The sequence below is a fragment of the Lethenteron reissneri genome, chromosome 55 (assembly GCF_015708825.2).
Source record: "Lethenteron reissneri isolate LAM-NWPU_2019-01 chromosome 55, ASM1570882v1, whole genome shotgun sequence".
Lineage (NCBI taxonomy): Eukaryota > Metazoa > Chordata > Hyperoartia > Petromyzontiformes > Petromyzontidae > Lethenteron > Lethenteron reissneri.
The window spans coordinates 8,512,725-8,539,231 of NC_083833.1; the positions used below are offsets into that span (position 1 = coordinate 8,512,725).

At 55.6% G+C, this 26,507-nt stretch overlaps 1 protein-coding gene across 1 annotated transcript; it reads right to left on the minus strand.

The window, feature by feature from the left end:
• Positions 1-248: 248 nt before the first annotated feature.
• LOC133356829 (coiled-coil domain-containing protein 22-like) lies at positions 249-26,507 on the minus strand. Its single transcript, XM_061574545.1, has 18 exons — positions 26,289-26,507; positions 22,979-23,097; positions 20,873-21,050; positions 19,261-19,393; positions 17,693-17,793; positions 16,622-16,706; positions 14,944-15,113; positions 13,259-13,462; positions 11,480-11,548; positions 10,795-10,914; positions 9,844-9,963; positions 9,389-9,505; positions 8,710-8,811; positions 7,924-8,031; positions 6,263-6,358; positions 5,737-5,796; positions 4,643-4,717; positions 249-1,502 (listed from the first exon to the last, which is right to left on the minus strand). The coding sequence occupies exons 2-18, from the start codon at positions 23,026-23,028 to the stop codon at positions 1,389-1,391; spliced, it is 1,902 nt and encodes a 633-aa protein (XP_061430529.1). The 5' UTR covers positions 23,029-23,097; positions 26,289-26,507; the 3' UTR covers positions 249-1,388.

Genomic DNA, 26,507 nt, shown 5'->3' on the forward strand with positions numbered 1-26,507 from the left:
CATTGCCGCACTCGCGTCGTCACCGTTGTGTTGTCACCGTTGTGTTGTCAGCCAGAAGCCGAGTTGTCACATCGCGTTGTCGCTCGGCGCTGCGCCGTCACATCGCGAGCGCGTCTCCCACACCCCACCCCCCCATCTCGCTCGCTACCCCCCCCCATCTCGCACGCTCCTCACTCGGCTCACACGCTCCGCGCTCTCGCCTGCACGCGTCTCTCCCTCCTCCTCCGCTTCTTTATTTCTCGCTTCCATTGTTTACATCGTGCGTGCGCGCGCGCGTCGTGAATCCTCTTAACATGGCGTGGGATCGCGCTCACCAAGAACGGCGCCAACCCCCCCAGCCCCCCCCCCCCCCATCTCCCCTGACCACGGCGTGACAGAAGCGGGGCTGTGGAGCCATTTGCCCGCTCACCCAGTTGCTCGCCCGCCCGCTCGCCCACCCGCTCGCCCACCCGCCCGCGCGTCCAATTGCTCGTTTATCTGTCCGAGAGGGCTGCGGCAGTTCATCTTCAGTGCGGTTATCTCCACGGAGCCCGGCTCCGCGCTGTGTCGCGGGCGACGCCGCGGCCGGGGGACGAGCAACAGGACGCACCGAGCGATCAATTGATACCACTCCCATCCTCGGGTGATCCACCAGCTCTGGGAGCGGGGGGGGGGGGAGCAGGAAGGGAGAGATTGGAGCGGCAGTGGCTGTGTGGGGGGGAGTGAGCGGTGGGCGGGTGGAAGCATGGAGGAAGACAGAAAAGGGGCATTGAGAGCATGGAGTGAGATAAGAAGGCAGTGGCGGTGATGGTGAGGAACGGAAGGGAAGTGTGAGAGAGGGGTGTGTTTGTGCGTGTGTTTGTGTGTTTGTGTGCGTGTGTGTGTGCGTGTGGCTGTGGGGAGCGGTGGAGCAGCGGTTAGCGCGTCGCGCTACGAACCCGGGGACACGAGTTCGATTCCCAGTCACGGCTAACACCGGTGACGATTATCTGAACCGGTCCTGGGCCTCCCCTAGGGTTGACTCGGCCTGAAAAGAGTACCTGGTGCGGTGTGTAAACAACATCAGCAGTGGGGAGACAAAGGCGGTCGGGCGTGGTGCTGGCCACCCACCCCCCTCGTGTGCCGTGTTGGCCTTCATAAGTGCTGCTACTCGCTAGCGACATTTGCCCCAGGATTCTGTTACGGCTATACTTTTCTTAGTGCGTGGCTGTGAATCGTGAGCGGGTTGCAGAAGCGTGACCGACTGTGCGAGCGCACGCACAGTCACGCACAGTCACGCACGGGGGACGCGTGCTGCGTCCTCGCTGCCGAACAGGCGCCCAGGCACCGTGCAGACGCTCAGGCAGCGTGCAGGCATCGTGCGGGCACCCAGGCCCCGCATGGGCGTTCATCAGGTGCCGTGCGGGTGCTCAGGCGCTGTGCATGCGTGCGCCCAGGAGGCTGTTCTCGTGCTGCATGGCGCGCAGGTCGCCCACGATGCGCTCCAGGTTGGACAGCGTCTTCTTGCTCCGCTCCAGCTCCGTCTTCAAGGCGGGAACGCGAGAACAACACGAGCGGAAACGCACGCAAGCGAATACGTGTAAATGTCTTGGGAATAAAAAGGCAAACATAAACATCCCCCTTCTTGGTTCTTTCGGTAAAGTCACGTAGAAGGGAAGTAATAAAATAATAAAAATAAAACATAATAAAACAATTCTCACGACGTTTCGGCTACAACGCAAGCAGCCGTCTTCAGGTGAAGAAACGTCGTGAGAATTGTTTTATTATGTTTTATGTTTTATTTTTATTATTTTATTACTTCCCTTCTACGTGACTTTACCGAAAGAACCAAGAAGATGAATCCCTGCAGTCACGAAAGCTTTAAATCGAAAAATAAACATCCCCCGCGCAGCCTTTAACAGACTGGTGGGGCCAAGTGCTGTTAGCGAGCAGCACCTGGGTGAGACGTCACCGTATCCCTGAGGGGTTGTGGCACTGAGCCAATCACAGCCTCCGAGCAGCAGCTGCAGCAGCGGCGCCCCCTCCTGCATGCCTGGGTGGGGTGCGTGCGTGTTTGCGCGCAAGCGGCGTGCGTGTGCCGAGCAGGGAGAGGGCGTGCAGTGTGTGCGAGCGGTGTGAGCGAGTGAGTTGTGTGTGTGTGAGCTGTGTGTGTGTGAGCGGTGTGTGTGTGTGTGAGCTGTGTGTGTGTGAGCTGTGTGTGTGTGTGAGCGAGTGAGCTGTGTGTGTGAGTGCTATGAGCTGTGTGTGTGTGAGTGAGCTGTGTGTGTGTGAGTGCTATCAGCTGTGTGTGTGTGTGTGAGTGAGCTGTGTGTGTGCGAGCGGTGTGAGCGAGTGGGCTGTGTGTGTGTGAGCTGTGTGTGTGTGTGTGAGAGTAAGCTGTGCGTGAGTGAGCTGTGTGTGTGTGTGTGAGCTGTGTGTGTGTGTGTGAGTGAGTGAGCTGTGTGTGCGAGTGAGTGAGCTGTGTGTGTGCTGTGAGCTGTGTGTGTGCTATGAGCTGTGTGTGTGTGTGAGTGAGCTGTGTGTGTGCTATGAGCTGTGTGTGTGTGTGCTATGAGCTGTGTGTGTGTGAGCTGTGTGTGTGTGTGTGTGAGTGAGCTGTGTGTGTGTGTGTGAGCTGTGTGTGTGTGAGTGCTATGAGCTGTGTGTGAGTGAGCTGTGTGTGCGAGTGAGTGAGCTGTGTGTGTGTGTGTGAGCTGTGTGTGTGTGAGCTGTGTGTGTGTGTGAGAGTAAGCTGTGCGTGAGTGAGCTGTGTGTGTGTGTGTGAGCTGTGTGTGTGTGTGTGAGTGAGTGAGCTGTGTGTGCGAGTGAGTGAGCTGTGTGTGTGTGTGAGCTGTGTGTGTGTGAGCTGTGTGTGTGTGTGAGTGAGCTGTGTGTGTGCTATGAGCTGTGTGTGTGTGTGAGTGAGCTGTGTGTGTGTGAGTGAGCTGTGTGTGTGTGTGCTATGAGCTGTGTGTGTGTGAGTGTGTGTGTGAGTGAGCTGTGTGTGCGAGTGAGTGAGCTGTGTGTGTGTGTGTGAGCTGTGTGTGTGTGAGCTGTGTGTGTGTGTGAGAGTAAGCTGTGCGTGAGTGAGCTGTGTGTGTGTGTGTGTGTGAGCTGTGTGTGTGTGTGTGAGTGAGTGAGCTGTGTGTGCGAGTGAGTGTGTGTGTGTGTGTGAGCTGTGTGTGTGTGAGCTGTGTGTGTGTGTGAGTGAGCTGTGTGTGTGTGAGCTGTGTGTGTGTGTGTGAGTGAGCTGTGTGTGTGTGAGTGAGCTGTGTGTGTGTGTGTGAGCTGTGTGTGTGTGTGTGAGTGAGTGAGCTGTGTGTGCGAGTGAGTGAGCTGTGTGTGTGTGTGAGCTGTGTGTGTGAGTGCTATGAGCTGTGTGTGTGTGTGAGTGAGCTGTGTGTGTGCTATGAGCTGTGTGTGTGAGTGCTATGAGCTGTGTGTGTGTGAGCTGTGTGTGTGTGTGTGTGAGTGAGCTGTGTGTGTGTGTGCTATGAGCTGTGTGTGTGTGAGTGTGTGTGTGAGTGAGCTGTGTGTGCGAGTGAGTGAGCTGTGTGTGTGTGTGAGCTGTGTGTGTGTGAGCTGTGTGTGTGTGTGAGTGAGCTGTGTGTGTGTGAGCTGTGTGTGTGTGTGAGTGAGCTGTGTGTGTGTGAGTGCTATCAGCTGTGTGTGTGTGTGTGAGTGCTATGAGCTGTGTGTGTGTGAGCGGTGTGTGTGTGTGTGAGCTGTGTGTGTGTGAGCTGTGTGTGTGTGTGTGTGAGTGAGCTGTGTGTGTGTGTGCTATGAGCTGTGTGTGTGTGAGTGTGTGTGTGAGTGAGCTGTGTGTGTGTGTGAGTGAGCTGTGTGTGTGTGTGAGTGCTATGAGCTGTGTGCGTGTGAGTGCTATGAGCTGTGTGTGTGTGAGTGAGTGTGTGTGTGTGAGTGAGCTGTGTGTGTGTGAGTGAGCTGTGTGTGTATGTGTGTGAGTGTGAGAGAGCGAGTAAGCGGTGTGTGTGTGAGTGAGCTGTGTGTGTGAGTGCTATGAGCTGTGTGTGTGTGAGTGAGCTGTGTGTGTGTGCGAGTGAGCTGTGTGTGTATGTGTGAATGAGTGAGCTGTGTGTGAGTAAGTGGTGAGTGAGCTGTATGTGTGAGTGAGCTGTGTGTGTGAGTGCTATGAGCTGTGTGTGTGTGTGCTATGAGCTGTGTGTGTGTGTGAGTGAGCTGTGTGCGTGTGAGTGCTATGAGCTGTGTGTGTGTGAGTGAGTGTGTGTGTGTGAGTGAGCTGTGTGTGTGTGTGTGAGTGAGCTGTGTGTGTGTGTGTGAGTGCTATGAGCTGTGTGCGTGTGAGTGCTATGAGCTGTGTGTGTGTGAGTGAGTGTGTGTGTGTGAGTGAGCTGTGTGTGTGTGAGTGAGCTGTGTGTGTATGTGTGTGAGTGTGAGAGAGCGAGTAAGCGGTGTGTGTGTGAGTGAGCTGTGTGTGTGAGTGAGCTGTGTGTGTGTGAGTGAGCTGTGTGTGTGTGCGAGTGAGCTGTGTGTGTATGTGTGAATGAGTGAGCTGTGTGTGAGTAAGTGGTGAGTGAGCTGTATGTGTGAGTGAGCTGTGTGTGTGTGAGTGTGTGTGTGAGCGAGCGAGTAAGCGGTGTGTGTGTGAGCGGTGTGAGTGACATGGACGCACGCCCCCCCCGTGCACGTGTGCAGCCATCACCTGCTCCTCCAGGTCGCGAATCTCCCGCATCACCGCGCCCGTATCCTCGATCGTGTGGATCAGCTGAGCGCAATTCTTCTCACCCACAGCGGAAGCGGGGAGATGGGAGAGACACCACACACACACGGACACACACATGGAAACACGTACATAAGGACACATGGACACACACACGGACACACGTACATAAGGATACACGGACACACACAGACGTACACAATCACACACACAAGATAAAGATCCCCTGTATAGCCTTAACAGACTGTAGGAGCAAGTGCTGTTAGCGAGCACCTATGAAGGCCGGCACGGCACACGAGGAGATGGGTGGCCAACACCGCGCCCGGCCGCCTTTGTCTCCCCAGTGGCGATATTTACATACTGCACCAGGTACTCATTTGAGGCTGAATCGACCTAGGGGAGGGGCCCAGGACCGGTTCAGATAATCGTCACCAGTGTTGGCCGTGAGCAGGAATCGAACCCGGGTCGCCAGGTTTGTGGCACACGGTGAGTGACCTTGCTGAGCTCCAAGTGGCGTGCGCCGGTTTAGTCTAAATTAACCAGGGGACAAACGCCCTTCAACCACGATGAATCAATGCATCTTTACATCCAGTGGGGCGTAGCGCTGGAGTGTGCAGGTGGTGCGACTGCACCACCTGGTTTCACGAGCCGGAGAGGTCCAGGCGCCGTGGAAATTTAACTTAACTGTAAAAAAAAAAACAGTTTTTTTATTTTACCAGGCAAGGCCCACTGCGCTAGATTGTTTAGCTCTTTTTTTTAGAAGCGACCTGACCATCACAAATGATAGCTCAGCGAAGTGGCTTGTCATCACGGCGGAAATGTTTTGCAGCCGATTCTAAACGTGGAGGGGAAAACAGGAAGGAGCCGAAGAAAAATCCAGGCAACCACGGGCAGGACACGCAAACTCCAAACATACAACAGGTGGCAGGCTCCGGATCGAACCCACGACCTCCTGCATACCAGGCGAGGAAGTTAACATCTCGTGGCCATGGCACTTTTCATCACCGCGTCAGTTTCTACCGCGTCAAGCGAGGCGTTGCTGCGTCGAGCGTCGAGCGGGGCGAGCGCGGCCTCACCTCGTGAAGCGCCGCCAGGTGCTTGTAGGCCTTCCGTGCAGTCTCGTCCTTCTTGGCGTCCTGTATGGGAAGCAAGTCACACGCGCGCACAGCCGGGCGGCGGTGAGGCCGACGATGGTGGCGGCGGCGTAGCGGCTGCGAGCGGTAACGCCGAGGCGTTGAGTCTATGGATTCCGTGTGAGTCTATGGGCCGCGTGTGAGTCTATGAGTTCCGTGTGAGTCTTTGGGGCCCGTGTGAGTCTGAGTTCCGTGTGAGTCTATGGGCCCCTTGTGAGTCTATGGGCCCCGTGTGAGTCTATGGATTCCGTGTGAGAGTATGAGTTCCATGTGAGTGTACATGCCCGGCTGCCTTGACTTCCCTGATGTTCACACACCACACCAGGTACAAATTAAACTCGGGCCGCCGGGTTCGCAGTGCAGTGCACCACCATTTCCGACACTTACACACACACACATGGACACACACACGGACACACACACACACATGGACACACACACACGCGTCCCCCCACCCCCCATGACAAACCTTAAACAGCAGCTCATCGGTAACGCTAAATGTGCGCTCCAGTTTTCCAGCCAGCCCATTGATGTCCTTCTGCACCTCACGGGTATCAGCCAGCACCTTGGCACGACAAAGACAAAGACCCCCCGTACAGCCTTCAACGTCCATCGCCCGTCAGCCCTTCGAGCCACGATAAAATGGCCCTCCCGAGTTTGTAGTTCAAGCTGATTTTGTTTCAACCAGAGTGAGAACTCAAAGAGACCAGGGTGACCTGGGCCACGGGTCACGCAGCAGGCGGCGATAATTGGCGTACGGTGGTGGTGAGGGGGGGGCGGGCAAGCGAGGGTTCGTGGATCACAGAAACGTTGTGAAACTTCTCCATTCCGCGGGCGTCGAGGAAGTGCCTGCCCCCACCTGGATGGGGCAGCGTTGCCCCCTCGTTTTCTCCGGGTGCTCCGGCTCCCTCCCCGCATGTGACAAGCGCACTCGTTAATTAGCCGAGAACATCTTAGTAGACGTGGGGCTGCGGAACTGTCGGTGCCCGGTTCACCACGTGGCTGCGGCTGCTGCTGCCTTCCCTCCTCGTCCTCCTCCCGCGGTGTTGCGCTCAAATTTGGCAAATTATTTGCGTCGCGACGCCAGCACGCAAGTGGCCTATTCTCACGAACGATGGCGCCGAGGCCGGGGATTGAACCCGGGCCCTTCTCGCTGCGAGGCATTGGCCACAGCGGCGTAATTGTGAAGCGTCGATCTCGCGGCCGTGCCGCCTCAACCCCGGGTGAACACCAAAGTAACCGCGGCCACGGTTTTCGCCGCAACATCTGCTCCCCACTAAAGTGTAACCGCGCGCACGCGGCAAAACCATCCGGACCCGGGAACCCCCCGCTGGTGGCAAACTGCAGATGGGAGACTCCTCCTTTCAAGTGCCGACCACTCGAATTTCCTCCTCCCTCTTCCTCCAAAATAACTTAATGGGGTCTCGTGGGGGTCGATCCAACGGTTGTCCCAGGCTGACCCCAGAACGCCTCGGTCTGCGCGCAAACCTTTTGCCACCGAGTGCGAAATCTTTTACGGGTCTGTAATGTCTGCACGTATGCAATGCTCGTCTATGAGCAATGTTAGTCTATGGGCAATGTTAGTCTGTGGGTAAAGTTAGTATTTGAGCAATGCAAGTCGATGGGTAATATTAGTCTACAGGCAAAGTAAACAAAACATCTATTCTACAGAAATGAGTTATCAATATAGATGATGATTTAAACGTTCAAAGCTCTCGTGGCTCTCTACGCGAGTCTATGGGTCTCCGTGAGTCGGGGTCGTAGTGCAGCGCGCCCACCGCCACGCACGTACACGGTCACGTGGCTCATCATCGTGTGGGAATTTACAGCAGCCAAATGGCTCTGAACGCGCGATGTCGATTCTGAACGTGGAGAACCCGGAGAAAAATCCACACAACCACGGGGAGAACACGCAAACTCCAAACACACAGCCGGCTTCGGTGTCGGGATTGAAACTCGCAACCTCCTGTATACCAGGTGAGGTAGTTAACATCTCGCCACGGGTAGAGCCGCGAACCACCCCCACCCACAAGACGCGCACGAGACGCCAAGAGTGACGGGGGTGACGGGAGGAAGAGAGGACTCCGAGGCCGTGGGGGAGAGAGGAGGAGGCGTGTCGGAGGGGTCCACCTTGCCGATCTCCTCTTTCTGCCGCTTGATGTTGGCCACGATCTCCAGGATGCGCTGGGTGTAGGCCGCTCGCGCGACGTCCTTCGGCATCGACTCGTAGTCGGAGGCCTGCACGAGGTTCCGCACTTCCCGATTAGCACGGCTGGCCACGTGGAGACGCGAAAGAAGTTCAGCATCGATCCCTCCCCCCCGCCCCTCCCGTTGTGCGCCTTTTGGCGTCATCTGGTCCAACACCAATGGAGACTAGGCTCTAAGGAAAGCTGTCTCGGGTGTGGACCAATCAACTTCAAGGACAGTGCATATCATTACCATTATCAGAGTTGTTTCTTTTTGTTTGCATTTTGACTGCTTGTATTGCGGTTATTGCAAACATGATGCCTTGTATAAAGGTGTCAGTTTTGTACCAGTTTAAAGGGTAAAAACCTACTACCTGAACAGACTGTCGGGGCAAGTGCCGGGCACGGCGCACAAAGGAGGTGGGTGGCCAGCACCACGTGCGGCCGCATTTGTCTTCCCGGTGGCGATGTTTACACATCTCGCCAGGTACTCGTTTGAGAATGAGTCGACCTAGGAGAGGCCCGGAACCAGTACAGATTGATCGTCACCGGTGTTGGCCGTGAGCGGGAATCGAACTCGGGTCGACAGGTTTGTAGAGCGGCGCGCTAACCGCTACACCACTGCACCCATCCACAGATCCACAGAGACCCACAGCCTCGCATAGAGACAAATGTGTGTGCGTACGCACACGAGTACGTGATGTCAGTACGCACGCACGTGTGCACGTACCAGCTGGCGGTGGAGGTCTTCCTTGTTGCGCACCTCCTCGGCCGTGCTCTTCATCTTCACCCTCATCTCGCGGATCTGGGCCACGCGCCGAGACGATGCCTCCTGCAGGAAGATGCGCACGCACACACACGGTCGCACGGTCACATGGTCACACAGACACGCGGTCATACGGATATAAGGTCACACGGACACACGGACACACTGACACACGGTCACACTGTCACACGAACACACAGTCACGCAGCAACACAGACACACAGTTGCACGCGCACGCAGAGATACAAGAGACAAAGATCCACTGTGTAGCCTTTAGCAGGCTGTTGGGGCAAGTGCTGTTCGCGAGGCTGAAACGTCCCGCAATGGGGTGGTAAGGCAAGCACCACGTCCGGCCACCTTGGACTCCAGACTGCTGATGTTTACACACCGTAAAAGGTACTCATTTAAGGCCGAGTCGACCTAGGTGAGGCCCAGGACCGGTTCATATATATTCGCCGCTATTATTGGTCGTGAACGGGAATCGACCTCGGGTCACCGGGTTCGTAGCGTAGCACGCTAACCACTGTGCCACCGCTCCACTCACACCCACAACAACAACAACGCCCGGCGGCACTGCCCACTGAGCGACGGCGCTGTTAAGCGCAGCGCTTGTGCCAGGCTAGGTACACGCTCACGGACTCACCTGGCAGGACAGTCCCAGCTCCTTGAGCTCTCGGAGCTGCTGCACGAGCGGAGAGCGGTGAGACTCCCACTGAGCGGTGAGGGCGAGCACTCTCTTCGCACTGCTCTCCACCACCGCCTACACCACACGCATACAAAAAGACAAAGATCCCCCCCGTACGGCTTGAACAGACTGTCAGGGCAAGTGCGAGGCACACGAAGGGGGGTGGGGAGGCCAGCACCACGCGCAGAGATACACACGCGCACACTTAAGACACGCACAGAGATGCACGCGCAGAAAGAAAAACACGCGTACTTACACAAACACACAGGCGCACACATACACTCAATACAGATAGTCGGCTCCATCACTTGACCCTTGATTGGTTGAGGTGAGAAAGCAGAGGTCAGGGGGTCGGGGGGGCGGGCGGGTGTGGGGGGTGGTAGGGGGTGGTGGGGGGGGGGTCAGGGAGTCACCTGCAACTTGGCAGCATTGTTGTGGGCGTCGGGCAGGAGGTCAAGGGTCGCCTTGCGCACGCGGAAAGATTCTCGGTGCTCGGCCAGGGCCTGCTGACTCGCCCCTAGCTCCTCCTCCACCTGACGGACACGGGGAGATGTTAACTCCCCCACTCTGATAATATATGCACTAATGCATATATTATCAGAGTTATGTTGAGTTATGTTTTTGTGTTTGCATTATGGCTGATAGAAGGGTAAAAAAACAATTATCAGATCTCCGTTCTGCGAGTCTTCCAGCACGTGGAGCCGGGCAGGATGCTGTTGGTCCCGGGTCCGGAGTTAATAGTTACTCGGTAACCAGTGTAGTTAGCCAGGGAGGTCACCGCCCTAGGTTGTTGTCGTGTTAAAGGGGAAGTAGTCTCCCCGTTGTGCTGGAACTAAATAAATGCGCTGCCTCCAAGTCTAAGAGTGCAACTCGGTTGAACCCACTACATGTGCGTGCGTGCACATGTGTGCGTGTGTGCTGTGTACGCGTGTGTACATTTGTGTGTGCATGTACATTTGTGTGTCCATGTGTGTGTGTATATATGCGTGTGTACGTGTGTGCGTGCGTGTACGTGTGCGTGCGTGTACGTGTGTGTCCATGTGTGTGCGTGCATGTACATGTACATGTGTGCGTGTGTGCGTGCGTGTGCGTGTGTGCGTACGTGTGTGCGTGTACGTGTGTGCGTGTACGTGTGCTTGTGTGCGTGTACGTGTGCGTGTGTGCGTGTACGTGTGCGTGTGTGTACGTGTGTACGTGTGTGCGTGTGTGTGTGTGCGTGTACGTGTGTACGTGTGTATACGTGTGTGTGTGTGTGCGTGTACGTGTGTGCGTGTGTGTGTGTGTGCGTGCGTGTACGTGTGTGTATGTACGTGTGTGTGTGTGTGTACGTGTGTATGCGTGTCTGTGTGTGTGCGTGCCCTTGCCTGCGTGAATCCCCCTCGCAGCCGCCGAGCGTCCAGCTCCAGGGCCTCCACCTGTGCCGCCGTGCGCTGCAGCCGCTCCTGCAGCTCCTCCGCCTCCCTCGCTCGCCGGGCCTGCACATCCTGCACGGGCAAACGGGGCGGTGGAGGTGGCGATGATGGCGGCGATGACAACGGTGGCGGTGATGATAACAGCGGCGGTGGTGGTGGCGATCATGTGGACAGTGATGACGATGGTGGTGGTGGTGAAGATGACTGTGGTGGTGATGGCGATGGTGACGGCGGTGGTGGAGGTGATAGTGATGGCAATGCTGATGACGGTCGTGGTAGTCATGGTGATGGTAATGATGGTAATGATGACCACGGCAATGACAGTGGTGATGATGGTGTGTGGTCGGCAGTGGGCTCGATCGTAGTGGTGATAAAGTCGGTAGCGATGACGACGACGACGGTGATTAAGGTCGTGGTGCCGATGATGGCGTTGGTGCTGATGATGATGGCGATGAAGGTAGCGGAAATGGCGATGATGACAACGGTGACGATGATGACGATGGTGGTGGCGCCAACGGCGGAGGTAGCAATGGTAGCGCAAATTTGATGACAACGGTGGCGGCGGACGGCGAAGACAAAAACAAAGACGGCCGTGGCGACGGTGCCGCTGGCGGTGAAGACGGTGCCGCCGCCGCACCTGCTCGGTGTCCTCGCTGACGGCGCGGCGATCGCCGGGAGAAGCCAACAGCTCCGGCTTGTCCTGCTCCTGCAGCAGCCAAGACGGGAACGGGTGTCAAACCACGGGCGCCAGCTAAAGCCCCGCGCGTGGAGTGCGTGCGCGCGTATGGGTACACACGCACACCGCACGCAGGCGTGTGCAACATCGCCGCTCGCGGTGCGGCTGGATCCGCCGGCCGCCCCGGTTATTACTGCGGTTGTAGCCGCGAGAATGCCGCGCGCCACTGAGAGGTGGCCGTTAAAGATCCCGCGACGTCGTTCGGACAGGAGTTCGTCCTTGTCTACCGGCTTAACGGTCCAAAATTTGCCAAATTGAAAAGAATGCCACCGCATACTGCTCTGTTGGAATCCCGACTGTGAAAACTTGGCAATACCCTCTTGGCAATGAGACTTGCCGAGGTTTTCCTGGGTAAACAATACTAATGTTAAAAAGACACCCGCGAACATGCACTCACTCGTGCACGCACAAAAAGACAGGGATGCCCCATATAGCCTCTAACAGATTGTTGGTGCAAGTGCCGTTAGAACGGCACACAAGGCGGTGTGTGACCGGCACAACTCCCCGCCGCCTTTGTCTCTCAAATTCTCATGTTGACACCCCGCACCGGGTACTCGTTTAAGGCTGAGTCGACCTAGTGGAGGCCAAGGACCGGTTCAGATATGCGTCACTGATGTTGGCCATTAGCAACAACAACCGCCATTCGCCACTAAGTGGCAGTGACGTCACCACAACGCTTGTGCCAGGCCATGTGCACCTTGAGGCCATGTGAAGTGTCGAACGCCCGCTGGCAGGAGGTCACGGCGCAGACCCAGGTGCCACAGATCGACTGACCGAGATGACCGAGATGACTGGCTGATGCACCACCTGTGCCCCCTACTGTGCTAACTTGTTGTGCTTTAGCCACCCGGTGCTCCGCTCGTTGTTGTGAGCATCGCTCCTCCGCCCTCTGTTGGTGTTGGAGGGCGACTGCCTCCAACTGCCCAGTAGCGTCCTTCACGAGCCTCCTCCACTGAGGCCGATCTTGACACCGCTGGTACCAGTCATCGGCAAGTCCACTCAGCTCCACGTCCTCCTGTACCACATCACTCCATCTCTTCTCTAGCCCGTGCCGTGCCCGTTTAGCCCCCTCTATCCGGCCGAACAAAAGCTGTTTAGGCATGCGGTGGCTGGGCATGCGGGCTACATTACCCAGCCAACGCAGCCTTGCCTGCCGGAGGAGCACACCGATGGGACTTTGCCCAGATCTTTCAAGGATTTGTAAGCTCCTCACACAATCCAGCCTGGTTAAACCCAGGATGGATCGTAGGCAGGCCAGCCTAAATGTTTCTAACTGACGAAGATGCTCCATTAGGGGGGTCCACGTTTCGCAAGCGTAGAGAAGGGAGGGAATGACCGTGGCCGAGAAGACGTGAAGCTTCGTGCGGAGCGACAGACCAGGGAGCTTCCACGCAGTGTTACGCAACCGATGAAAAGATATGGCCGCTCGACTGATTCGGAGTGAGACCTCTGCTGTTAAACCGGAGTCGGTCATGAACACACTGCCCAGGTATGGGAAACTCTCCACTCTCTCCACAACTGCCCCATCACCGATTGAGAGTTGTGGGGGTGGAGTGTCCGATGGTACAAAATACCCAGGCAGGTGCTTAGTTCTGGTGGGGCTGATGCCTATTAGCGCATGCACACACACACACAAACACCTGCACACACCGACACACATTCGTACGCGCACGCACGAACCTGCGTAAAGATGAGCTTCTCTGTGTGCACGAAGCGGGACCCCTTGACCGCTGCCGTCCCCGCAGGGGCGCCCCCTCCCCCCGGCAGGACCCCCGCCGTGACCCCCAACGCCGAGACGGGGTCGGCGAGCCCTCGTGTCACGGCCTGCCGGAACTGCTCGCGCACCTTCTTGTGCAGGCGCTCGCGCTTGCGCAGACGGTACTCCTGCTCGCGCGCACGCACGCACACACGCACACACGCACAAACGCACACACTCACGCACTCACGCACACACGCACAAACGCACACAGCCACACACGCACGCGTACGCTCGGGTCAGCGAGTGTGCGCAAAGAGACAGTCATGTGGGGACAAGAGGTATGTTCCCTTCACATAGAAACAAACACGCTCACACACACGCTCACTTATCAAACTCACTCACTCACCCACCCTACTCCCTCACTCACTTGCTCACCTCCGGGGTGAGTCGGGACACGAGTACCTGGTTGTTCCACTCGGTGTCCCACTCACCCACCCATGCACACACACACCCACCCACTAACCCACCCACTAACCCACTCACTCACCCACCCACCCACCCACTAACCCACTCACTCACCCACTAACCCACCCACTCACCCACCCACTCACCCACCCACCCGCTCGCTCGCTCACCTCCGGGGTGAGTCAGGACGCGAGCCCATGGTTGTTCCACTCGGCGTCCCACTCACCCACCCGCTCACCCACCCACTCACCCACTGGTTCACTCGCTCGGTCACTCACCCACTTACCCATTCGCTCACCCACTCGCTCACCCCCCCGCTCACCTCCGGGGTGAGTCGGGACGCGAGCCCCTGGTTGTTCCACTCGGCGTCCCACTCACACACCCGCTCACCCACCCACTCACCCACTGGTTCACTCGCTCGGTCACTCACCCACTTACCCATTCGCTCACCCACTCGCTCACCCGCCCGCTCACCTCCGGGGTGAGTCGGGACGCGAGCCCCTGGTTGTTCCACTCGGCGTCCCACTCACCCACCCACTCACCCACTGGTTCACTCGCTCGGTCACTCACCTACTTACCCATTCGCACACCCACTCGCTCACCCCCCCCGCTCACCTTCGGGGTGAGTCGGGACGCGAGCCCCTGGTTGTTCCACTCGGCGTCCCACTCACCCACCCGCTCACCCACCCACTCATCCACTGGTTCACTCGCTCGGTCACTCACCCACTTACCCATTCGCACACCCACTCGCTCACCCACCCCGCTCACCTCCGGGATGAGTCGGGACGCGAGCCCCTGGTTGTTCCACTCGGCGTCCCACTCACACACCCGCTCACCGACCCACTCACCCACTGGTTCACTCGCTCGGTCACTCACCCACTTACCCATTCGCTCACCCACTCGCTTACCCCCCCGCTCACCTCCGGGGTGAGTCGGGACGCGAGCACCTGGTTGTTCCACTCGGCGTCCCACTCACCCACCCACTCACCCACTGGTTCACTCGCTCGGTCACTCACCCACTTACCCATTCGCACACCCACTCGCTCACCCCCCCCGCTCACCTCCGGGGTGAGTCGGGACGCGAGCCCCTGGTTGTTCCACTCGGCGTCCCACTCACCCACCCACTCACCCACTGGTTCACTCGCTCGGTCACTCACCCACTTACCCATTCGCACACCCACTCGCTCACCCCCCCGCTCACCTCCGGGGTGAGTCGGGACGCGAGCCCCTGGTTGTTCCACTCGGCGTCCCACTCCTGAGCGGCGCTCACGCCGGCCGCGTTGTTCTCGAGCACGGCTGCGGCCACGCGCGCGGGGCTCGGACACTGCCCGGACACCGGGGGCAGCACCTCGCTCCAGTACGCCTGCACGCCTGCGGTAGACACACACAAAGACAAAGATCCCCCGTATCGTCTTAACAGACTTTGCTGTTAGCAAACACCTGGTGTGGTCAGAGCCACGTTCGACCACCTTAGTCTCCCTACTGGCAATATTTACTCATTTGAGTCGACCTATGGGAGGCCCAGGAGCGGTTCAAATAATCGTCACTGGCGATGGCCGTGAGCGGGATCGAACCCAAGTTGCCGGGTTCGTAGCGCAGCGCGCTAACCGCGACACCACAAACACACACACATTTGCAGGAACTCAAAAAACACACTGAATACTTTCCCATCACAAGCCGCTCAGCGCACAGCTACGAACTCGCACACACACGCACGTGCACCCTACAACAGGGTCTCATCACGTGGCTAATGAGGCGTCGCCTTTAACGACTTCTCCAAGCCTCCAAAAACCCCTCCCCCACACCCCAAATCCCCCCCACGGCACTAACCCAAGTCTGCGGGCACCACCGCCCACCATCGCCACCACCGCCACAGCCTCGCCTGGGTGACGCCGATAATTGGCTGACGAAACGCTAACAGAAGCGTCCCGGTGGTGGGGGGGGGGGGGGGGGGTGCTCTCCGCGCCATCGCCCCCGCTAATAGCGCAGCTCGTTAGTCCGCTCCGCCGTGGGTGGAAATCGCCTTCCCATTCTCTCCGCTGGGACGCGCGGGCGCGAGGCTGCGCAGTTTAACTTAGCGGAAATCCGCGGAAGCCCTCGCACGGAAATCCGCGGGTGGCGGAAAGAAAGCGGGGAACCTAGGCGGGCCCGGGGGGCAGGAGGCGGGGGGCGCGTTGCGGCCGCCACTTCATTTCGCGCGGTGTCCAGCAGAGGGCGGTGCAGAAGACAATCCACTGTTGTCCTGTACTCATTGCTGTGTGCCCCCACGTCTACGCCTGTAGGTGGAGACCTGAAGGTGGATTTCAGCAGGTGGACACCTCTAGATGGACTCCAGCAGGCGGACACTTAAAACTAAACTATGTTTTATTTTACCAGCTAAGACCCCACTGAGCGATGTAGCTCTTTTTCAGAAGCGACCTGCCCACCAATCATAGCTAGACGAGGTGGCTTACCGTGCCGAAATTGATAGCAGCCACGGATGGCTACGTACGGCGCGAAAGAAGTTCAACACACACACATGTTTCTAAATGTGGAGGAGAAAAGTCAGGAAGACTCGGAAAAAAATCCACGTGGCCACAGGGAGAGAAAGAGACACGCAAACGAAAAATCTACAGCAGCAGGCATCAGGGTCAAGATCGAACCCACGACCTCCTGCACAGCAGGCGAGGGAGTTAACATCTCCTAGCCACTGCACCACTTGCAGGCAGACACTGGTAGGCAGACACCCTTAGGGCGGCACCTGCTGGTGGACACACACTTGTAGAAGGACAGTTGAAGGCCTACACCTGGAGGTGGACAGCTGTAGGTGGACACCAGTAGAGGGACACCAGGAGGTGGACACCAGTAGGTAGACACCAGGAGGTGGACACCAGCCTCACCTTTTGGGATGCGCAAGGTCTTGTCGGTGACGTCGGCGGGGACGGAGAGCGGGACGGAGCGGAATGGCACGGGCCTGCTGGGGTCCTGCGGACACTCAACCACACACACACGGACAAAGATCCCCCGTATAGCCCTCACGGACCTTCACATCCATCGCCTGTCAACCCTTCCGGCCACGATCAAACGGCGCTCCCGAGTTTTAAGTTGAAGCTGATTTTCGTTCAACCAGAGTGAGAACTCAACGAGACCAGGGTGAGTCTCATTTGCCCGCCCAAGAGTGACCTGGGCCACGAGGCAGGCAGGAGGCGACGATAATTGCCGTACGGTGGTGCAACGCCTGCAATCCAGCGCTGTGGAAGAGTGGGTGGATCACAGAAAGTTGCGAAACTTCCCCTCGGGGGGAAAGTGCTGTTCATAGCGCGGCACGCTAACCACTGCGCCACTGCTCCACGCACACACGGTCACACGCGTGTCAGTGCGCTCTAGCGGAGCGGTTAACGATTCCCGCTCACGACCAATAACAGCGGTAAATACCCGAACCGGTCCTGGGCCTCGACGCGGCCTTAAGACGAACACACGGTGCGGTGTGTAAACATCAGCATTAGGAAGACAAAGGCGGCCAGGTGCGGTGTCGACCCCCTTCACGTGCCGTGCCGGCCTTCATAGGTGCTCGCTAACGGCACTTGCCCCAACATTCTGTTGAGGTTAAATGGGGGATCTTCATCACACGGGGGAGGTTACACGGGAGATCGTGCATGCAAATCACGCAGCTTCTGTTCGGCAGGACGCAGGGGGCTAAACGGGTGCGGCAGGGGTTGAAGAAGAGGTGGGTGAAGCAGGAGAAGAGGTGGGTAAGATGCGTCCCTTCCCTGCACCCCCCCATAACGTGCAGCCCGCACCGCCCTGGCCCCTAACTCTAATCACAACCCTCACGGCGAACCCCGAACTTCAACCGCAACTCCCAACAGCGAACCGCCGAACCCCTTGTAACCGCACCGAGCCCGACGCCCGTCCACCGCCACCGCCGCCGCCGCGCGGGGCGGGAGGGCCGCGTGCCGCCGGGCACGCACCGAGAGGAGGAGCGGCGTCCGGCAGAGCGGAGGCACCCAGGGGGTGGCGAGCTCCACGCGGATCTGCTCGGCTATCGCCCTCTGCAGCAGAGCCATCTTCCCTGGCGGCACACAAAGACAAAAGCAAAGGTTTCCCCTCCCCTCCCCCGCCGGGCCGATAGCCTTAACAGACTGTTGGGGCAAGTGCCGTCGGCGATTAGCAATCGGCGAGGGCCGGCACGGCACACGAAGGGGGTGAGTGGGCAGCACGACGGCCAGTGGCGATGTTTACACACCGCACCCGGTACTCATTTGAGGCCGAGTCGACCTAAGAGAGGCGGCTCACGACCAGTTCAGATGATTGTCACTGGAGTTGGTGGCCGCGAGCGGGAATGGAACTCGGGTCGCCGGGTTCGTAGAGTGGTGCGCGAACTGCTGTATTACTGCTCAACAAAGACAAATATCCCCCGTATAGCCTTAACAATGTTAGGGCAAGTGCTGTTAGCAAGCACCTATGAATGGCAGCATGGCACACGAGTGGGTGGGTGGTCAGCACCATGCCAGACCGTCTTTGTCTCTCCAGTGGTGATGTTTTTACACGTCACACCAGGTACTCATTTCAGGCTTAGTAGACCTAGGAGAGGCACAGGACCAGTTCAGATAATCGTCACTGGGTGTTGGCCGTGAGTGGGAATCGGATTCGGGTTGCCGGGTTCGTAGCGCAGTGTGCCAATCTCTACACCACCACTCCCAACACTACCGCTCGACACACACGCACGCACGCACGCAAGCACGCAAGCACGCACGCACGCAAGCACGCACCCATGCACGCATGGGGGAAACCTCTCAGCTCCATGGCTCTATTTTTTGTGCCGCATTGATGCACGACCTTGCCATGCAGAACTTCGCCGTGTGTGGAGTTGTTGTTGGATTGCTCTGTTCATGGTTTATTATCTTTGTTGACACGGGGTAACCAGGTGTCGACGGTGCAACCAAGTCCTCATCGAAAATGAACATTTATTACCCGATGGGTTCTACCTGTGCCAACGCTAAAAACCTAAACCTTAATGATAACCACGACACTTGCATTTGCATCGCGCTCATAACGTAACGAAGCGAGCTGGCGGAACGCGGTTTTCCTTCAGCCTCGGGCCCTCCCCCCACCCCCCGCCCCCCGCTGGCAGCAACGTCTCTGCGTGCGGCAAGAGTGCCAACGCAGCAAGCGGCCGCCTGCAAGCGCGCACTTGGGTGCCGGTCCGTGACGACGTTGAGAGCTGGGACGGTTCACGCCAATTTAGTCGATTGACCGACGGAATATTAAACATCGATCCAGTTCGCTTGCTCAGAATACATTTCTGCGAGATGCTGTGGGTTTGGAGAGTCAACAGTCCGATGGACTAAAATGTATTTTTACGTGGCCACACAGATATGGAGTTCTGCTTATATTTATATGCATTATGTTGAACTTCTTTCGCACCCTACGCAGCCAACCACGCTTATCGGAGGCTTATATATATATATATAGCCCAGGTAAGAGTTCAGGCTGCAGGGATCAAGGGGTCAGGCTCCAGGGGTCAAGGGTCGGGTACCGGCTGGCCGGTCGGCAGAGGTGGCGCTCTCCTTGGGCAGCTTCTCGAGGAGGAAGAGGAAGAGGCGACGGATCTCGGACTCGCTACTGTACAGGAACGTCTGGTAGCCGATCTCACCCGGGTAGCCCAGCTCCTGCAATAGCAGCAGCGGTGGCAACATCAGTAGCAGCAGTGGCAGTATCAGCAGGAGGCAGAGGTCGCAAACGGGGTTTGATTCCTTACCCGTACCCGGCCACACCAGGGTCGCAAACGGGTACCCGTACCCTACCCGATACCCGGCTACCCGTACCCGGCCGGGTACGGGTAGGGTACGGGTACGGGTACCCGATTGCGACGTCTGAGATGAGGCCATGTTGCAGGCGCGGGTGGGTTGATTCTAGGAACTTGAATTGTGAGAAGAGACAAGACGTTGGGAAATGAGTGACAAACGGTTACTCACCAGTGACTCACGGCCTACCCGTACCCGGCCGCACCAGGGTCGCAAATGAGTACCCGTACCCGGCCGGGTACGGGTAGCCGGGTATCGGGTAGGGTACGGGTATCGGGTACCCGGTTGCGACCTCTGGCAGGAGGGGAGCAGTAGCAGCAGTAGTAGCAGCAGCAGTAGTAGAAGAGCTGTAGCAGTAGCAGCAACAGCAGCCGCATAAGTAGCAGCAACAGCAGCAGCACCACGAGTAGCAGCAGCAGTAGGAGAGGAGCAGCAGCAAAAGCAACAGCATCAGTATCAGCATTAGTGGCAGCAGCATCAGTACCAGCAGTATCAGCAGAAACAAGAGCAGCAACAGCAGTAAAAGCACTTGCCATGGGGGACGTGCGTCTCCGTGTGTGCTTGTGTTTGTGTGTCGTGTGTGAGAATGTGATACGTTTCGATTTAAAGCTTTCGTGACTGCAGGGATTCATCTTCTTGGTTCTTTCGGTAAAGTCACGTAGAATGGATATAATAAAATAATAAAAATAAAACATAATGAAATAATTCTCACGACGTTTCGGCCACAACACAAGTAGCCGTCCTCAGGTGGAGAACAGGTCTGTACAGACAGAGTCTGAATGACAAGCCCCAGGCTAGTCGCTCCAAGCCTGGGGCTTGTCATTCAGACTCTGTCTCATTGACAGACCTGTTCTCCACCTGAGGACGGCTACTTGCGTTGTGGCCGAAACGTCGTGAGAATAATTTATTATGTTTTATTTTTATTTTATTATTTCCATTCTACGTGACTTTACCGAAAGAACCAAGAAAATGTGATACGTGCTAATACGCATCAGTGCGAGCGTGCGCGTGGGTCACAGCGGTTAGCGCACTGCGCTACGAACCCGGCGAGAGCCGAGTTCTGATTTCCGCTCACGGCCAACACCAGCGGCGAATTATCTGAATTGGTTATGGGCCTCCGCTAGGTCGACTCAGCCTCAAACGAGTATCTGGTGGGGTGTGTAAACATCACCACTGGGGAGACAAAGGCGGCCGGGCGTAGTGTTGGCCACCCACCCCCCTCGTGCGCCGTGCCGGCCTTCATAAGTGCTACTCGCTAACAGCACTCGCCCCAACAGTCTGTTGAGGCTATAACGGAATAAATCTTTCGTCTCTCTGTTGTGGGGGTCACACAGCCACCCGCACCTGGCAGGCCTGCGCCAGGCTCATCCCCAGCCGGAATCTCGCCGACATTCCCGGTGGGAGCACGTGGCTGAGACCGCCGCCGGCCGCCGGGTTGATGACGCGCAGGCAGAGGACGGCGCCCTCCACGATCAACTCCGTCGTGAACTCCTTGAGCCCCGTCACCTCCTCCGGCACCTCCCTGCAGATGCGTGCGCACGCACACACACGCGCAAATGGGTACCCCCCATCATAGCCTTTAAAGAGACTGTCTAAGGCAAGTGATCTTGCGGTGGCTAGGAGATGTTAACTGCCTCGCCTGGTATACGGGAGGTCGTGGGTTCGAGTCCGACCCCAACGCCTGCTGAATAGTTGAAGTGTGCGTCTCTCTCTCTCCGTGGTCGTGTGGATTTTTCTCCAGGTCCTCCGGTTTTTCCCTCCACATTTATAAACATATACGTTTAGAGTATTCGGCTGCTATAAATTTCCATGTGATAAGCCACTTCGTTGGGCTATCATTTGTGGCCAGGTCACTTCTGACAAAAGAGCTACATAGATCAGTGGGCTTTAACTTGCCTCCGCAGTGCTGACATTTACACTCCGCACTGGGTACTCATTGAAGGCTGAGTTCACCTAGGGGAGAGCCAGGCCTGGCTCAAATGTTTCGCCACAGTTATTGCTCATAGCGCATCGCGCTGACCACTGCGTTACCTCTCCTGCACTCACAAAAACAGTGACGCCTGCACGGTGACGCAGCCCTATGGTTGTGAGTTGGCCGCTTCGTTGCAGTGCTTCACGGTCCGAAAACCTGCGCCCTCCCCCGATGAAAGCGGATGGTCAAGATCCAGTGGCGTAATTGGCAAGCGTGGGCTACTGTGTGCCAGCGTCGTGGTCCAAATTTGCCAAAAATTCGAAAAAGACTGGCAAACCACTCAATTGTGATTACACACAGTGCTCATTGTCCCCTACAAGACATCTGTGAAAATATAGCTTTATCGCTCATCGGATTCCTCCAGGAAATTAAAATTCTGATTCTGATAATGCCCCAGGTCACTCTTTAAAATGAGACTCATCCCGACCTCTTTCGAGTCTCTTACCTGATTAAGCAAAAAATAAAATAACGCACAAAAACAAAGTTCCCACCGTGAAGCCTTGAACTTAAGGTGGTGACATTGTGTGTATGTGTGAACGAGAAGCGGTAATGTAACAGTTGACACATTGCGCTCCGAACCTGACAACACAAGTTTAATAGCCCACTGATGGCCTACATTGACGAATCTCATAACTAGGTCTGGTCAGCCCCTAACCCGACTCAGCCATGAAATGAGTCGCTGGCGAAGTGTGCGTAAACATTGGCACTGGGGAGACAAAGTCAGCCGGGCGTGGTGCTAGCCGCACCACCCTCTCGTGGCCCGTGCCGGCTAACAGCACTTGCCCCAACAGTCCTTCGCTCATGACATAAAGCTACGCATCTGAGAGTTGGTGATTAATGATCGTAGAAATATACACGCTGATGTAGCTCAAGCATAGTAGAACAAACGAGATGGGCATAATGCAGAACAGCTGAGACGAACATTACAAATGAGACGAGAGAAAACTTTTTCTTGAACTGACCGTTGAGTGGTCACAAAAAATAGTCCCACTGTTGTCACAGTGTGGTCACGTAAAGAGTGTGGTCACAGTGTGGTCTCAGTGAGAATATGGTCACAGTGAGAGTGTGTTCATTTTGAGGGTGTGGTCAGTGAGAGTGTGGTCACAGTGACAGTGCGGTCATGTAAAAAGTGTGGTCACAGTGTGGTTACAGTGAGAGTGTGGTCATTTTGAGGGTGTGGTCAGTGAGAGTGTGGTCACAGTGACAGTGCAGTCATGTAAAAAGTGTGGTCACAGTGCGGTTACAGTGAGAGTGTGTTCATTTTGAGGGTGTGGTCAGTGAGAGTGTGGTCACAGTGACAGTGCGGTCATGTAAAAAGTGTGGTCACGGTGTGGTTACAGTGAGGGAGTGGTGAGTGAGAGTGTGGTCACAGTGACAGTGCGGTCATGTAAAAAGTGTGGTCACAGTGCGGTTACAGTGAGAGTGTGGTCATTGTATGTGGTTCAGGAAGAGTGTGGTCAGTGGGCCCAGTTACTCACAGGCCGCACTGCCGGAGGGAATGAAGAATGATGCTGTCCACCTCCTCCATGATGGCACCCTGACCTCCTCAGCCACCGTCTCTCCTCCTCACCAACCTCACGTCTTCAACCTACCGACTCTGCGTTCGAAGATCACAAGGCTCCACACATGTTAATTGCCACCATGACTTACACAGAGGGTGGCTTTAAAAAAAAAAGGCACGTGCCTGGCTGTAATATGTCACGTTTTTACGAGAAGGGGACTTTGAGACAGATTTAAGTAATACCAGACGAGAGCACAGTGAGGGCAGAAGACTCGTATCCACCAGACACCTGGGTCAAATTCCCTGCAGAGCCAGGTCAGCTTAAACACGAACAGGTTGCAGGGTTTACACCATTGAAAAAGCAGACCAGTCTACAAAAAAATTATAAAAGTACGTAAAAATGCACCGTAATTCCATCGCTGGATGATAGCCTCCCCCATGTCATTGCAGATCATGGGGCTATTAAACATACTATTAGACCTCCTTTACCAGTGGAAAAATATAGTAATAGGTTTTACCCTTTCAACTGGTACAAAAACTGACACCTTTATACAAGGCATTTACTATATTTAGCCACTGGTAAAGGAGGTCTCATAGTGTAAATGCTTACCCCGAGCTCTCAATACTCTGATAGTGCGCTGTCTTTGAGTTGTACGCCTTTTGGCGTCATCTGGTCCAACACCAATGGAGACTAGACTCTAAGAAAATCTGCCTCGGGTGTGGACCAATCAACTTCAAGGACAGTTCATATCATTATCATCATCAGAGTTGTTTCTTTTTGTTTGCATTTTGACTGCTTGTGCTGTGGTTATTGCAAACATGATGCCTTGTATAAAGGTGTCAGTTTTTGTACCAGTTGAAAGGGTGAAACCTATTGCTATTGAACATACTTCATCACACTGGCTCGCAAAGGTGGGGAGCTTTGACGTTGTATCGAGCAGTGTTCTTCATTGCAAGACCCGCGGGCCACTGGCGGCCACTGGTTACCTTTACTGCAGGCCCTGACGTGTGGCCCTCGACAATTCCCGAATAGTGAAAACACCCCGACCCATCATCATCGTGATGCTGTTAAACCCCACAAATGATTTCAAATGTGTGGCGGCCCTCACACTGGTGATGTCTTATCAGCGAAAGTGGCCCCGCTGAAAATTAGTGAGGAACACTGGTATGTACAGGGTGCTTATAAAAATGCTAACACTTCTGAGAATTTGCAACAAAACCACAAGAAATGTGCCTCCGGGCTCTGGAGACCACCTGGAGAAGATTCCAGGCCATGTGTTGACAATGATGGCGAACAAGTGGAGACTCTTTGACTTTTTGAAGCTATTAACATTGCATTTGTTATCATGTTACAGTGTATTATCCGTTATTTTTCCATTAAAAACGATAGTCCCATATAAGTGTTAACATTTTTTTAAGCACTCTGCTGTACTCTAGAGTAATAATACATTTTCTGCACTGCCCTTCATTAGAAATACAGCCTCGTAGCAAAAATATATTTTTTGTTTAAAACAAGTGAATGTAAGTGTAAAGAAAATTAAGTCAACTTAAGGCAAAACGAATCTACTAAATTAACAGAATAAATTACAAATATGATGTCTGCTGGCCGTGTCCTCCTTCAAAAGGAGCTTCTTAGCTCAACTGGTTCTACTCGGGAAATATTCATCTGAAACAAACTTCTGAATACCGTTCATATTAACAAATGGGTGGCGTACTGCACTAGGAACCCTGTCCCGAGTTCAATTCCTGGCCCATGGCTAACAACAGTGGCGAGTATTTGTACAGTGTCTCCAATAAGCAGAACAATCAATGGCGACACAAAGTCAACAGAAGCTGTCAATCAAAGTTCACGGATTGACAACCAACGATTTCCGCATTACTTTGCGTTCGAAAAAAGAAAATTTGCAACCAGCCACAGGACAGATGACCTCGCTGTTGCATTAGTTCCTCATTGAAGCGTTCGTTGCACGTCCGGTTAACAGCGTTAAGAAATAAAAACAAAACGCGAGTTGACATGTACCCAGAGCTCAACGTATGCACATCGCAATACATACGTCAACCGTGCATGTCAAATGTGGTTTTCAACCGTGTCCCACGGATGGACTATGGCACCGCTTTAGCAATGTGTAGTTTTCACCGCTGAATCTGGCAGAGCCGTAAACCGTGAAGATCAGAACCAATGCCATCAATGCTCAATGAGAGCAGGAAGTCACCGTGATTTTTTTTTAACAAATCATTTCCTCTTCATAGGAAAGCCTCGCTAAATCTAAAGACTATTTTTTTTCAGGAGGAGCATGCATTGACAAAGTGACCCATTCCACAACTCGTGAACACCGAATATTACCACCAATGGGCCTGATTCACATTGATTCATCGCATCGGAGGGGGGAGGAGTGTTTGCTATATTGGGACGTTTCGCCAATCCATTATTCATGGCTTGGAGTGTCAGAGGAATCCTGAGAAAACCCACCAGGCTTACGAAACTATTGTTGTTCATGTTACCAGATAAGGCCCGCTGAGCTGTATAGCTCTTTTTCAGAAGCAACCTGGTCACAAATGATTGCTCAACGACGTGGCTTATCACGTGAATATTTATAGCAACCAAATACTCGAAACGCCCAATTCTAAACGTGGAGGGAAAAACCGGAGGACCCGGAGAAAATCCACGCGACCACGGGGAGAGAGAGAGACACGCACATTCCAAATATACAGCAGTGGTCAGGGTCGGGATCGAACCCACGGCCTCCTGCATACCAGGCGAGGTAGTCAACATCTCCTAGCCACCATGGTTACCCCATGCGAGAGGGGTTACATTCAAAGCTCCGCACAGATTAATACAAGAATCAAGTTGCTGTGCTACTTGATTTATGGTCCACGCCTTCACCAGCGTATAAATGTCTTCATCCAGCAGTGGATCGACAAGAGGGATATTGCACGTACGTGCGCATGTCTTTCACTGTAAAATTTCTGGAGTTAAATTCAGCTCATCATCGTCCAGGGGCCGATAAATCGGTTACCACCACCCACCACTGCCGCTGCAGTAGTCCCTTGCCCCGTAACACACACATACACGGAATTACCACCACCCGGCCCATTTAACGACTCGACAAAGTCGACGGGAAACACATCACGGCTCAACTCCTCGCCAGTGCTGTTACTGCTTTACTTTACCCGACTTCTCGGAGCCCGAGACTTGGGGGCTACCGAGCTCGGGTCATCCCGCCGAGCACCGGCGCAGCGACTCGGGCTACGATTCAGGCAAGGAGGGCGCCTGGGGTGCGGCCTACCCGATGTTTCCGCTCCTGGAGGCGCGACAGGCGACGGCGTGTCGCTCCCCGGCGGTGGCGGGTTCCCGGCAGGTCCAACCGGGGGTGGCCCGGGTCCCCCCGAGACCCCCGAGACCCCCGAGTTCCTAAAGCCCCCCAAGTCCCGTTCCCTCAAGTCCCCGGTGGAGGATTTCCGCGGGATTCGATGACAGACCGCAGGCGGATTTGCATTTCCCAGCG